At 41.3% G+C, this 13,383-nt stretch overlaps 1 protein-coding gene across 6 annotated transcripts in view; it reads right to left on the reverse strand.

The window, feature by feature from the left end:
* Positions 1 to 13,383, reverse strand: part of DGKI (diacylglycerol kinase iota) — a 233,885-nt gene that overhangs the window by 19,516 nt on the left and 200,986 nt on the right. For all 6 annotated transcript variants that reach the window (XM_055712413.1, XM_055712412.1, XM_055712411.1 and 3 more), the window contains 2 exons: positions 4,427 to 4,464; positions 2,742 to 2,862 (listed from right to left, as the gene is read on the reverse strand). In XM_055712413.1, the coding sequence (XP_055568388.1) occupies positions 2,742 to 2,862; positions 4,427 to 4,464 (159 nt within the window). The remainder of the gene's footprint in view (positions 1 to 2,741; positions 2,863 to 4,426; positions 4,465 to 13,383) is intronic.

Here is a 13,383-nt window from a genome sequence, read left to right on the forward strand (position 1 = left end):
CACATTTGATTCACCCCACTATTTTCAAACTAGGCAGTTAAAATTCCTTGTACAGTGGTTTGTGCCTTGTCTTGTTTTTCTGTTGTTACTGTTTTTTAAAGATATTCAGAAGATTTTCCCTGTGTGATTAATAATACATTTTCTATGCTGTATGCTGGAGGGTATTTTACAGTGGAACTCTTATTAATATTAACTATCTCCAGACATGTACGGGAAGGAGACAAACTACAGAGGAAGTGTGCCTGGGCAGAGGTAATTGCCAGAGCAGGAGTAAGACTCTTTTTTTATCAAGGGTGGATATCAGCAGAGGTGAGAAGATAGATACAGGGAAAGCCTCAGCTATTAGTAGCATTGGATTGGGTCTTATACCATAATTAATGTTGAAAAGGTGCCAGATGCCAGAGAAGCAACTGAAAAAGAAGGACATAGTGATGATGATGATGATGATGATGATGATCATTCAGCAAGAGAGCTCATTTGTGACTGAGAAGTGCCCAGAGTAGAAATGAGTTTCATTAATTGCTTGGTGGGAGAAGAGAGGAGGCCTCTATTAGAGCATTGTCCTATGTACTCCCTGATCCCCAGAGAATGTTAAAGAAACAATGCATTTGGAGAAGCCCAAAGGACATATGTCTGGAAAGCTGCAAAAGCTTTCTGCCATCCTTAGGGACAAAGCCGGGAGAGAGGAACTGAGCTGACATTTGCTCAACCTTCTGGTTTGTCTTCGTCTAACAGTCCGTAATCCCTCACATTTCTCCATTTACTTCAAAAATTCCCATGGCTTCCCTCCTCATATCCTTACCAGCTTAGATGATCTCATTTTAAATCTTCATCAAAGTAACAGTAACTGGGTCAGACTGTGACTAACTTAAGGTATAGGTGTATAAGAAAAATCCTAGAGAGGCAGCCATGACAGTGAATTGGCACAGGTCACGTGCAGTATAAGAAGACACCAGAGGCAGTAAGAAAATTAAGTGAAATTATGCCTGTCTACAGAATTCAGAGGCAGGTATATGCACTCTGACTAATAAGATAATCCAGAGCAGCGAAATAGGCGGTAGTTAGCACTGGTAAGACTTCTTACGACTAGTGAGAAAACTAGCCAATATTTGGATAAAAGGTCAACTGCACTTAGCTATCCATATGTAGTTTTCTATACATAAAAGAGTAAAAGAGCAATTCAGCCCCCCTCAGTGAGATATTTGGGGCACAGTTCAGTTGCCCACACACAGATATATTGTGCCATTTGATATGCCTATGGGCAAAACTTGGGATGCATTTGGAATGACAGGGATGCCTGCTTGGGCTTCAGCTGCCAGTCCAGCATGGGTCCCTTGCAGGCCTTGTATGTTATCTTGTAGACCCATGCAGACGTCCCATCAGCTGAATCACTTGCTGGGCTCCAATGACTACCTTGACTAGGGTCTCCTAGAGCTAATCATGCTAGAAGTCTGCTGCTATTAAAAATGCCCTCCTCTCGCTTCCACTGCGAGAGGACAAGTCTCCTGTAGTACCTCTGTCATACATGACCAAATGAACTGAGTCATAGATCTCTATTGACAGTACAGGAACTCACACCCATAGATTGACACCCGTATGTAAAGACTTAAGCTTAGGAGTCAAGCTCGAGCTAAATCTCCCCCCCCCCCCCCCCCCCCCGAACACAAATGTTAACAAATGGATTATTGCTTCTTCCTTTCCTAAGAGTTGCACTTTCTTCCTCTCCCTGCACAATTTCTGCAGTAACTTTTGAGCATTAGCTAACACTTACTCCAACTGCCAGAGGCAGCCCCTGTGTTTAGTGCTAACACTGCTGCTGAAACAAAGCTGATTTTGACATCCAGAAGTCAGAATAGCCATTGATATTCTGAAGAGGGATCAGAGAAGAGTTACAAGAATGTTTAAAGGACTAGAAAACATTTCCTAGGGTGCAGAAGGCTGATGACTGGGACTTCAGCTCTGCATGTAAAGCAGTGACAATATTACCATGCCACTTTCCAGCAACCAGTGAACAAGATTACAGTAGTTCAACAGGCAGAAACTCCTAAATGTGACTGCCTCAAATGTACATACACACACAAATTGCTGCATAGCCTGTGTAAGCATGCCTGCAATCCTGTTACTGACAAAGATAAAAAGAGTTGAAAGGAAAAAAGGGAAATAGCATGATCACAGCCTATAAATATAAATATAAAATGAAGACCATAACATTTTGTTATCGAGTGGTCTTGAATCTAACAGAGAGATAATATTGGAAGGAAGGCTAGGCAAATCCAGTCTAGAAATAAATGCAGGGATTCCTAACTAGTGTGTTACTATATACTAAAACAATACCAATGGTTGGATGGGTTCTCCATCACTGTAAAGTTGTAATGGAGATTAGATGCTTTCTACAACATATGTTCTGATTGAAAAACAAATTAGTTCAGAGGATTCCTATGCCAGAGGTTCTAACTAGAGCATCACGCTGTTTCTTCACAGCCCCCATCTGATGCAACTGTGAAAACACCCATCCACCTCAAAAGCTGTCTTTATTTTGGTTTCCACACTTTCCCTTTACCTGGAGCCATCACTGCCATTACTGCCATGTTCCTACATCCTGCTCACACATGCTGCAGGTGGACATTTTGCTGAGGGTGACCACAGGTAAGTGAGGGCACTTCCAGCTGCACAGTGTGGTTTTACCTGACTGACACTTGGCTGGCATACAGCTGTCCACAGATGTACCCACTGTGACTCACCATGCTCCAGGATGTATTTCACAATCTCACTGTGCCCAGTCTTGGCAGCATGGTGCAACAAGGAGCAGTGATCAGGTCCTTGGATTAACAAATTGGCTCCTTTTTTACAGCATTCTATGAACTGAAAAAAAAACAACACATGGAAAGATAAGATGGGAGGAGCAGAAAAACAAATATGCAGGTAAATTATTTACTGATTTTCATAGGAGGTCAACACAAAAATGGAATAAAATAAAAATAAATACTACTTTAAAGTAAACTTTTAGACTCCAATGAAAAATATGTGAAACTAGAAGTATTGACAATTATATGGGTTAAGAAGAGTGGTTTGGATTTCTCAAAAAATGAGACAATGCTACTTTACTGGTGATCAATTATTGTTTGCTAGCCAGGCTTGCAAACAGCTTCTGGTGAAGCTGTTGGTATATTTTGAAATATATCTATTTGACAGAAAATTCTGGTTTCTCTACTGAAAATTCTAATTTTTCCTCAGCACAGAAGACAAACACTTTCTGACCAAACCAGAAAACTCCAGCTCGGAAATACACAGGGAGCTGGGGTTCAGCTGCCCCAGATTCACGTCCTCACTCTCTGCACCCTACCTGGGACTGGTGAAGGAGGAAGCACTATGCAGGGTAAGAATGGGCAAACAGCAACGAGCCAGGTCTCAGAAATGCTGCAAAGTTGAGGCGGGGAGGGGGGGGGGGGGGGGGGGGGGGAAGGATTTTCAGTGCAGATCACTGCAGAAAAGAGGGAGAGGATTGTGACAGTGAGGCATCATTTATGATGCAGTACATCTGAAAAAGGGCAAGAAGTTTCTCTGTCAAAGCAAACTCAGGCAAGTTTTCAAGCAGAAGAAAAGGGATGACATTTTTACGACTGCTGGTTGAAGGAATGCTCCCTAGATGCTGCAGCCACAAGCACAGGGGCAGAGGTGTAGAAGGGGCATCTGCAGGCAAAGAGTTGGCCTAACAGTACTGTCATTTTTACAAATGGCTCCAAGCTGGCTTCTCACAGATAAAATTGCAATCATTAATCACAGTCGTCATCCAAATTTGAGGGCATGTTTTCAAACCCTGACTTGGCTACTGAAAAACACTGCCTGAATAACGGTCAGAAATGGAACTCCAGACTTTCAACACAAAGCATTTTTGTATGGGTACCTTTTCCTCCCAAATAACTAACGATACCTACACACCACATATTTTGAGACATCCATCAGACAATAAAACAACAAGCTGAGGTTTGTTCTGCCTGGTCTGGTGGTTGTGTAGGCAGAAGTTAAGAAGGCTCTAGCAACTCTAGGGGCTTGGCCACCAACCTCACTGCCATAAAATATCCTTTACTATGTAAGGTTGTGTCAGAACTACCCTGCTGTTCAGCGTTGCATTTGCCAGTATAGTAATTTCCGTTAGTAACTGACACATTGGTCTGTGCACTGTGCTATGAATCCTGGTCTGAAAGGTGCTGTCTAACACCAGATCCTATTCACTTGAATTTCACACCTCACCTGACTGATGTGTTCCCCTAATATTCAGGGTTTCCTGGAAAGACTGTAAAATGGCACTTGCCAGCAGTCCCTACAGCAGCCTATTTATGTTTTGAGCAGAGGTGTGATAAAATTTACAGTATATCAGACCTGCAAAAAGCTGTGAAAAAGTGGACACTCGGTGCTCTGTACTTACCTTCAGCAGATCACCAGCTATGACTGCCTGTAAAAGTGCTGCAAGACAAATAGAAAACTAATGTTAGGCAGAAAGCATTATGCATATAGCCTCACGGCTGAGAACATAGCTCACAGTACATGCAAGTTAAGACTGACACCTCAGTCCACTTGCATTCTTCATATACTACCAAAATCAATGCGAACCCTGCACTGACACATATTGGAAAGGCAGAAGACTGCCCATGTTGAGTGAAAGGTGTATGGACATCAAGCCAGCATTTTCCAGTGCTGCCCTGGAACTGCATGCTTCTATCTGAATTTTTCCCTTGGGACACTTCAGGGACCTTTCAGCAAGGTTCACAGGGTGGGCCCAAGTCTCCAGCACCTGAGTCATTACTAAAGACATCAATGTCATAAACACAGAGAACCTGAAAGTATCCTCAGAGTTCTCAGCCTTCTTCATACCAATGGTGGAGTGGTGAGACAGCCTCAAATACACTGCAGATGGTTAGGTGGCAGAAGAGAAATTTCTTAATAATTATGTGTATTACAAAAACATTTTGACATGCCAGTGGGCAGCAAGTTCCCCAGGTTTGACAGGCAGAGTCAAACACAGAGCAGGAGGAGGCAGTCCCTGCCTTTTTAGCCTTTGCAGTTTAAATATACACAGAAAGAGAGAAAGAGAGGCAAAGCAAACAAAGGCTCATACCAAGGCAGGACAGAGCTGTGCACAGAGCCAGGAACTGCTCAATGCCCACGACTGTCTGCCCCATGCCCATTATAAAGAAGGCAGAAAGGAAGGCAAAAGCCTGGGATTGCCCTGTGTATAGCCTGCATTCAGCTAAAAACACCGTGGTGGCAGGTAACCTCAGTTATGCAGGAAAAGTTGTTACAGATCTACTGCTATGCAGCTATTTCCTCCTTTTATCTTCCTTGTCCTTATCATGATATATGTAGTAAAAACAATTATGAATAATCTTTCTGAGAAAGCACTTACTTGGTTTGCATCTTAGAAAGCATTAAACACCTGTCTCAGTTCATAGTTTTTCAAGAGTGCCTAAGCCCATTTCTATCTTCAAGTCTAGGCAACGCAATCAAGTTAAGCATTTAATCAAGTGCCATCCTTGATAAAGATTCCAAAGGCTCATGTAGGGAGGAACAAGGGGGAAAGAAAACCATAGTAAAACCTTGCCTCTAAAAAATAACACACTGGAAACTGAATTCCACGAGGAGCTTGTTACAGCTTCTGAAATGACAACACATCCAAGCTAAACGCTGCAGAAGAGGAAAGGTGTGCAAAGGCGACTCAACAAACGTCCCTTTCTTTGAAAACACCTGGGGTTGTGCATGGCTTTCTGGTCTCAGCAATGCCTCATGCCCCAGCCATGCAGCAGTGGGAAAAGCAAAAACCCAGTCCAGCTAAATTCTGTCCTGGGACAGAAGTAGCAGTAAGTCATACAACATTGCATTTAGGGCAATTTTACAGTGACCATAAGTTAAACTAAGTCCTGCAAATCCCCCTGACATCTATGGGAGCAAGGGCACACAGATTCGTGGAATGGAAAAAGACAAACGCCAGCAGGTAAGAGTTAGAACTGGAAAAATACATGTACATCTTTTCTTCAGGTTTTATTTTCAGAGGTTTATGTCCTTCATTTGTTTGTGGTTTGTTGGTTTTTTGGTTTTTTTTTTTTTCAATAGTTCTAATACTGGCTCAGCACAAATTAATAGCAGAGCAGAATTTTGCCCTTGCGTCATTAATTTTATCTTTTCTTCTTTCACTGGCCTGGTCTCACCACCACATTTATTCTGTGGGCTGCTGCATTGTGGACCTGTATAGGTATTTTGCTCTCCTCACACATGCAAAAACCAAATGAACTGGTGGCGCCAACTCTTCATTGTCTTTTACCAGTATTTTAAGACATGGCTTCCCTTAAGTTACCTCCTAAGATGCAGAGGCACATTTTCTTATGCAAAGCACACTTAAGATTATAGCTCATAAAAGCCTGGAGAGAGATCTAGAAAACTATAAAGTGAAAAGAAAAGCCTAGCAAGCTGTGAGAAATCTTCTGCATTGGGTACCCATAACTAGAGGTTGGTCTGGTGATAAGGCTATTAAGTTCTACGACACATTCAACATAATTAGATAGATCTTTTCCTCTCCTTCCTAAGCCTCCAATCCAGCAAAGCATTTAGGCAGGTGCTTAGCTTTGAGCTAATCACATTCTTTTCACCAAGTCTACCTGCACACTTAATTTTAAGTGCTTTTCTAGAGTAGAACATATTGCATAAATGAATACATTACCAATAACAAAACCAGCTGGCATAACAAGCGGATTAGACTACAGTAAAATAATTCAAAAACGGAGAAAAGTTCTTTAAAATAGGGAACACATTTACATAAACATATAAATATTGCGTAGCACACTAACCCCATAAACCCAAACGGGACTGCTGAGCATATTTAGGAGGAGAGTGAAGATGGCAAAAATCACCTGGTTGTTAAAGAGGTGGTAAAACAAGCAAGCAGATGGCACTGACAAGAGAGAGCAGACTGAGAAATTGGACAAAAATGCTGTTAACATGCAATGCCAGGCTAGCTTAAAATTAAAAACATTAAAGTGAGAATGGTTTTATTTCTTCTGAGCAACACTGCACCACTGGTGTAATATATAACATGAATTATGCAACAGTTTTATCATATCATAAAAAACCTTCAGGTCTTAAAGATGCTTCAAAAATTACTTGATTTAATAAATATTTAAATCAAGTCATTATTTTCTCAACTTCTCCTTAGACAAGCATTTGTCATGACTAATAAAAATGTTTTATTACCTTTTTCATTTATTTAGCAAGCAGATTTATTACTGATGAAATGTGACAGCTTGACAAGACTGGAGACTGAAGTCTTCTGTCCATATAATAAGGAAGCACTCAGCCTGCCACGGTGGTGGACTCCTCAGGCTGCCTTCTCAGCAAAGCTCAACCCTCTCTACTGGTATACCCCTGCAGACAGCCCCTGCTCCATCACTGAACTCCCTGCTGGAACTGCCAGCAAATGTGTCAATCACTGCCCAGGCCGATGGATCTTGACAGAAACAATTACCTGCTGGGATATGGACAGCCAGAAATGCAGACTATGTATCTAACAGCCGCTAATCACCAGTTTCCACTGGCTGAATTTTGAGATGTGGTTCTAACTACCCCTGTGGGCCAACTTACAAAAGAAACCTCATTAAAAACCAAACCAAAACAAAAACCACACACACAAAAAAAAAACCCCAACAAACAAACAAACAAAAACCCCACACACTTGACTTATAAATTAAATTTTGAATAGCTACAGGTAGAGAATGCAATAACAGAAAAAATGCCATGTTAAAAGGTTGCTAATTGAATTCTGGTAATGCTGCAAGCTAGTGCAGCTTGAGACACGGGGGAAAACACCCACTAATACACCCACACATGCTAAAACCAATACCTTTCCTGTGGCATGTGTCACTCATCATTTCTATGTTAGTGCCCACTATTTCATATTAATGTCACTGAGTTACAATAAACATTTTTTGTTTCCCAGCCTTGAAATTAACCTACCAAATAACAATTCCTCTCTGGTCCTGCATGTGAAACTAGCAGTTTTAAAACAGAGCTGCAAAACTAGTCATTAAACACTGGGACCCAGATAACAAAGATGTGAGGTATTTGTACCCAGTAACTTCAGAAGCTGCCAGGTGTCTAGGAGGTCTCATAGGGCCACCTGGATGGTCAGAAGAGAAAATAACCCTCTACAGAAGGCAACCTGGCATGCCTGCAGTAGTTCCAGTTGTGCGTTTCCCTCCACAGATTACAGAAGTTCTAGGGACAATTAACTCCCATTTGAAGTACCTAAATTAAGAGCCAAACTAAGACAGTGAGGGGATCCTTCAGAATGGCATGATGCCAGGAGACATGTCTTATCACCTGCGAGAAGGACAACCAAACAAGGACAAAAAGGATGGGGTCCTCCTTTTAAGGGTTTCCAAGGTGTGATACTCCTGAGACCCAGCAATGCTCATGGTCTCAGAAATTTTGGGAAGTCTTTGAATAACATACAGGTGCAGCACGAGAATGCCTCATAAATGTAACAGCTAACAAAGACAGACCCACAACTGCAACACTTCAAAAGAAAACAGCAGCAGAGGGGCAGAAGTTGTCACCACCATCTTGGTCACTTCAAAAGCAATGAAAATCCTCAGAAGCATCGCGAGTACAGAAAACCTCAACCAACAACTACACTTTCCCATCTGCCCTGCAGGAAAATTCCTTCCTGATCCCAATGTTGCTGATCATCTTAACACCAAGGACATAAGCAGGGCTCAGCACCAGGCTACTATCATGCCAGAACTTTATTGCTAAAACAGTTTCAGAAAGAACATGGAGAAAAAAAAAAATAATCACATAAACCTTGTAAGTAACATCTCAGGATCACAAGGTTCTTTGTTTAAGGTACGTTGAAATGGAAGATATTTAGTAAGTTAGTTAAATAATCATTAGTGAGTCAGTGAGGAGTCAGAGGAGTTGGGTTTCACTGGCAAGAATCTCAAAGAACAGTACCGTTCTGCAGCCTGCCACTGTCAGTGGTACATGAATAATGTGTCTTTTTATAGGAGCAAAAGATATTCATAAACCACAAATATCTTCTAGATTTTACTGGTCAGATTGCACACCTGATCTGACCCTTTCCACGCCATTTTTGCACCCAGTTCTGCTAGACAAACGAAGGCACGGTGAACGCTGATAAAAATGTACAGCTATTTTGAAGTTTTCACCATTTCCAGGCAATTCGTTTGTGAGGGTCTAGGAACTGTCATTGGAGGGAGCAGAATTATTTAAAACTATGTTTTAAAGTATAAGTACCACAAAAGGAGTTGTCACATCCATGATTTAAATACAGCCAATCTGAGATCTATGAACGCAGTGTGAGAGCAAAGTATTATTTGCAATAATACATCTTACCCTGGGTTAAAAAATATAAGGCTAACAATGCATCTGATCAGAGTATGACAACAGTTAAGCACATGGGAAATTATGGCAGAATTCAACTACCATAACTCCAACAAAATTAGGGCTCATAAAATCTGTAGCTCTTTCAAAAGAGACAATAAGGCAGCTGATGATCTTGTAGATCAGGATCTTGTAGAAACCTGATTTATCGGGCAGTTTCTACAACTGCCCAGCCCTTTCTAAGACACAGCTTAACACAGCAATTCAGTACTTGGAATTGATACACCATCCACATTTCAGTGCTGGATCTTTCTTACTGGTTAGAGGCAGCTAATAAAAAAAAAAAATAAAATTAGACATTAGAGCTTTGGTGTGGACCCCCCCTGAATTTGAGCCTCAGTGTCCACCACCATCTCCTGCTAGATTTGCTCAGGGGAACTCTTAAGGAACACTTCATGAAATACTGCCTCACGCAAACCTTGCTGAGCTGATAATGAAGAATAAACTGCAGCAGAAGGTCACATCATCAAATTTCTTGAGAGTCATTAAATTTAACTTGGCCTACCATTAGATTCCAGAACATTTCCAGCTCTTCATTGCTGTTGCAGAAGTTGTGAAATTAAGTCAGAAATTTAAAGTAATTACTGTTTTACAGGTTGAGAAGTTAAAAGCTGACCCTTTAGAAGAGGGCTTTTACACAGCTGGAATCTTCTGAGCTGTTAAGGATCAGCATTACAGAAAAGATAAAACAAGCCCTCGTTCTTAATTTCCCACTCGTTTAATAGAAATCAATAATAACTTCTATTTCAATCACTCAAACAGCTATGCTGTCAAGTATGAAGTCCATATAGATTATCATTCAGAAGTACATTATTTTCTCTGTAAACAACCATTTGCTTGTAATAGCTTTGTATAATCTAGTAAAGATCAAATCTAATATGAAAAACTGACACGAACATAACTTACCCAGAAATGTTCAGAACTGACTTTTTTCTACACTAGCCATGACCTTCAATCAATGATGAAAAGGGTGGAGGATACCATGGAGAATTGGTTTGTGGACTACTTTCCTTCCAAGATGACTATGAAAAACAAGTATCTAAGATACAGAGCAGTGCTACACTTGACATTTCTGAAGGGTCTACCAGTCCCATAGAGAAGTTTTAGGGACACATGGTGAAGGAAGGTTGTAGATCTCTGCCTCTGAGCTTTTACAGACTCTTCACCTCTTCCCAATATTTAACTTGCTTTTAAAGTTACAGGGGAACAAAACCCTTTAAAATATATATGCCAAACTGTCTACGTCATTGAGAAATTAAATTACAAAATTAATAATGCTCTGTTGGAATGACTGTGAGCTCACAGATCTTTGATCTACAGACAATCTCAAGTCTCACCAAAGCTGACAATGCTTAAACTTTTCTCTTTGAAGCTAAGATGGGTGGAAGGAGCAATTAAATGTTTCTTCATGTGTTTGCACCTGCAAATACTAGAAGAAACTACTGAAGACCATGAAAAAAAAGTAAACAGAAGTTAAGCCTTGCGAGCTGAGGGGTCTCCTAGATGCTGGCAAAATCCCCAGAAATAAATGGTTAAATCTTCATGTGGTTAAAAGAGAGGCAAAAGGCTAGCAAAAATAAAAGCAGGAAAAGTAAAACATCCACTATGCAGGCTTGCTTGAAATTCTGCACAAGAAATGCACTTCTGTGTTCACTGAAAAAGGACTTTACATCAAAAAGCTCTCTGACTCTTACAACCAGATTTTCCTCCTGATAGAATGGGGCAAAGGTCCCTGAATATAGGCTAAGTGGTTGGGCCAAAAAAGCTACACCAAGCCCCTACAAGGGACACTCACCCCCTTTGTTTTTCTTTATCATAACAGTGCACAACCTATGCCAAGATAAGGTCTCAAACATTTGGTCCTATCATAATCATCAGGACTGAATTTTCCTTATAGCTGTGCACAGGAAAAGCTGTGTTCAGGAAAAAAATGTCCATTTTCATTAGAATATCTGTAAATACAGCCCACATACTGATGGGTAATCTTCATGATCATAAAGCTTAGTAGTGTTGTTTAATGGTAAGACTCTTGGGTATATGTGTCAGCTACTAACCTCCATTTGTCTTCTTTTTATGCTGATTTTTACCTCCACATTTAAAGCTCAAAGCTTTAAAGTAAAAGAAAACAAATCTTGCACCAAACAGAAGAATATGTTTTGCACAAGTTTTTAAACTTTGGTGCTGAGCAGCAAATAGGTGGCTAACGGACCATCAGAATCAGTCTCATATGTCAATGCTCAATAAGAGGCTGCATTATAACTAAACAAGGGGAATTTTGATGGGGAACTTGATTACGCAATACAGCTTAAAAAGATTAAAAGTCTCTCACCAGCCATTTTAGGAAGTCTAACCCTATATGTCAGCAACATCTTTCTAATGTAATATCAGCCATGAGAAGATGCTGGAGGTCTACATCTGAAGCAGCTGTCTGGCGTGGGAATGGGGAAAGGTTCCTGGACAGGCTAGAAGAGTTCTGCCTCAGCCTAAAGACTGCGTAAGAACCATGATGAAAACATGACAGCAAAAATACCTGCAGTTTAGAGGCTTCCTGCCCTAGAACATAGCATCTCTTCTGCTGGTTAAAGCAAAGACTCATTGATTTTTAAACATTTTCCGAAATGTATCTGTTTGCTGCCACCACACACTGTCTTAAAGCAGCAGGTGGTAAGCAAGACTTCCCCACAGGATTCAGCTTTGGGGAAGGCTTAGGCTTCTTAGGGGATCCGAGAACTATGGCACCAGTCTAGGTAGCTCACAACAGCAGTGCTGTGAGGCACCGCTTCCATGAAAGACAACTAAATAAAGAGCCTGAGAGCTCAAAACGCTCCCAAGAGACAAAGAAAACCAACACTGCAGCAACCTGCTGCAACCAGAAGATCAAAAGTGCATCAGCTGAACAGCAAACAGACTCAGATGTCTGATGACTACTCACAAAGGGAATATTATGAAGGCCTTCACACAGCATCTCGAGCTAATCCATCTGTACAGAAAAAACATGTGCACAAGCACGCATTCTCCTCTGGTTTGAGACACACTTTTTGAAGCATACCTGCCCTCTGAATAAGCCATACTTCAATAACATCTATGTCCAGGATTGCACAAAGAGGTAGAAAACCCTTCTAAATATTTATGGGTTGTCCTTTAGTTACAAAAGCACTGCATCCAGTACAGATTCAAAGGACAGAACTGACTGAGTTTTGACTGCACCTGTTTGCCTACGTGGGGAATTAGACAAAAATTTTAACTTACCAAAAAATCATCCATTACTCAGGTGGTTACAAATATGTATTACAAACTTTTTTCTTTTAAGAATTTTAGATTCAAAAAACTCACAGCACCAAAACACTGTTTAGAGCAGGGGTCCTCAAACTTTTTAACCAGGGGGCCGGCGCGCGGATGCAGTGGCAGGCAGTCATCTGCGGCTGCTTGGTTCCCCCCCCCCCCCCCCCCCCAACCCCCGGTGGCGGGGGTGGGGGGTTCTGTAAATACTGGGGGCCGGATTGAGGACCCTGGGGGGCCGTACCCAGCCCATTGGCCATAGTTTGAGGACCCCTGGTTTAGAGAGAGGGAAAAAAAGGTAAAAATAACCATATAGGCTTGCTGGAGGGTAAGAAAGGCTAAGTTCTCACACTGAAGTCCCTTCATACAACACTGGAAGGATAAAGAGGCTTTCAAGCAGATGTAAATTATACTCAAACTGCCTTTAAGGCCCCATTTGCACTGTCAGACTAGTTTAAAGGTACTTTGATGCCAATTAGAGTCCACCCTGGATTGTTTATGTGGCACTGGTGCTAAGCTGAGAGTGAAGTGGATAGTTAGGAGTGGAAGCATTCAGACCCTAATGTTGAACTTTTCCTACAAGACCATTTAACTCAGATTTATAAAAGGAAGGGATGACTGTAAAGAAAAAGGACTTCCCTTGTAAATGGTCCA

This window comes from Falco cherrug, chromosome 5 (assembly GCF_023634085.1).
Source record: "Falco cherrug isolate bFalChe1 chromosome 5, bFalChe1.pri, whole genome shotgun sequence".
In the NCBI taxonomy this organism is placed as follows: domain Eukaryota; kingdom Metazoa; phylum Chordata; class Aves; order Falconiformes; family Falconidae; genus Falco; species Falco cherrug.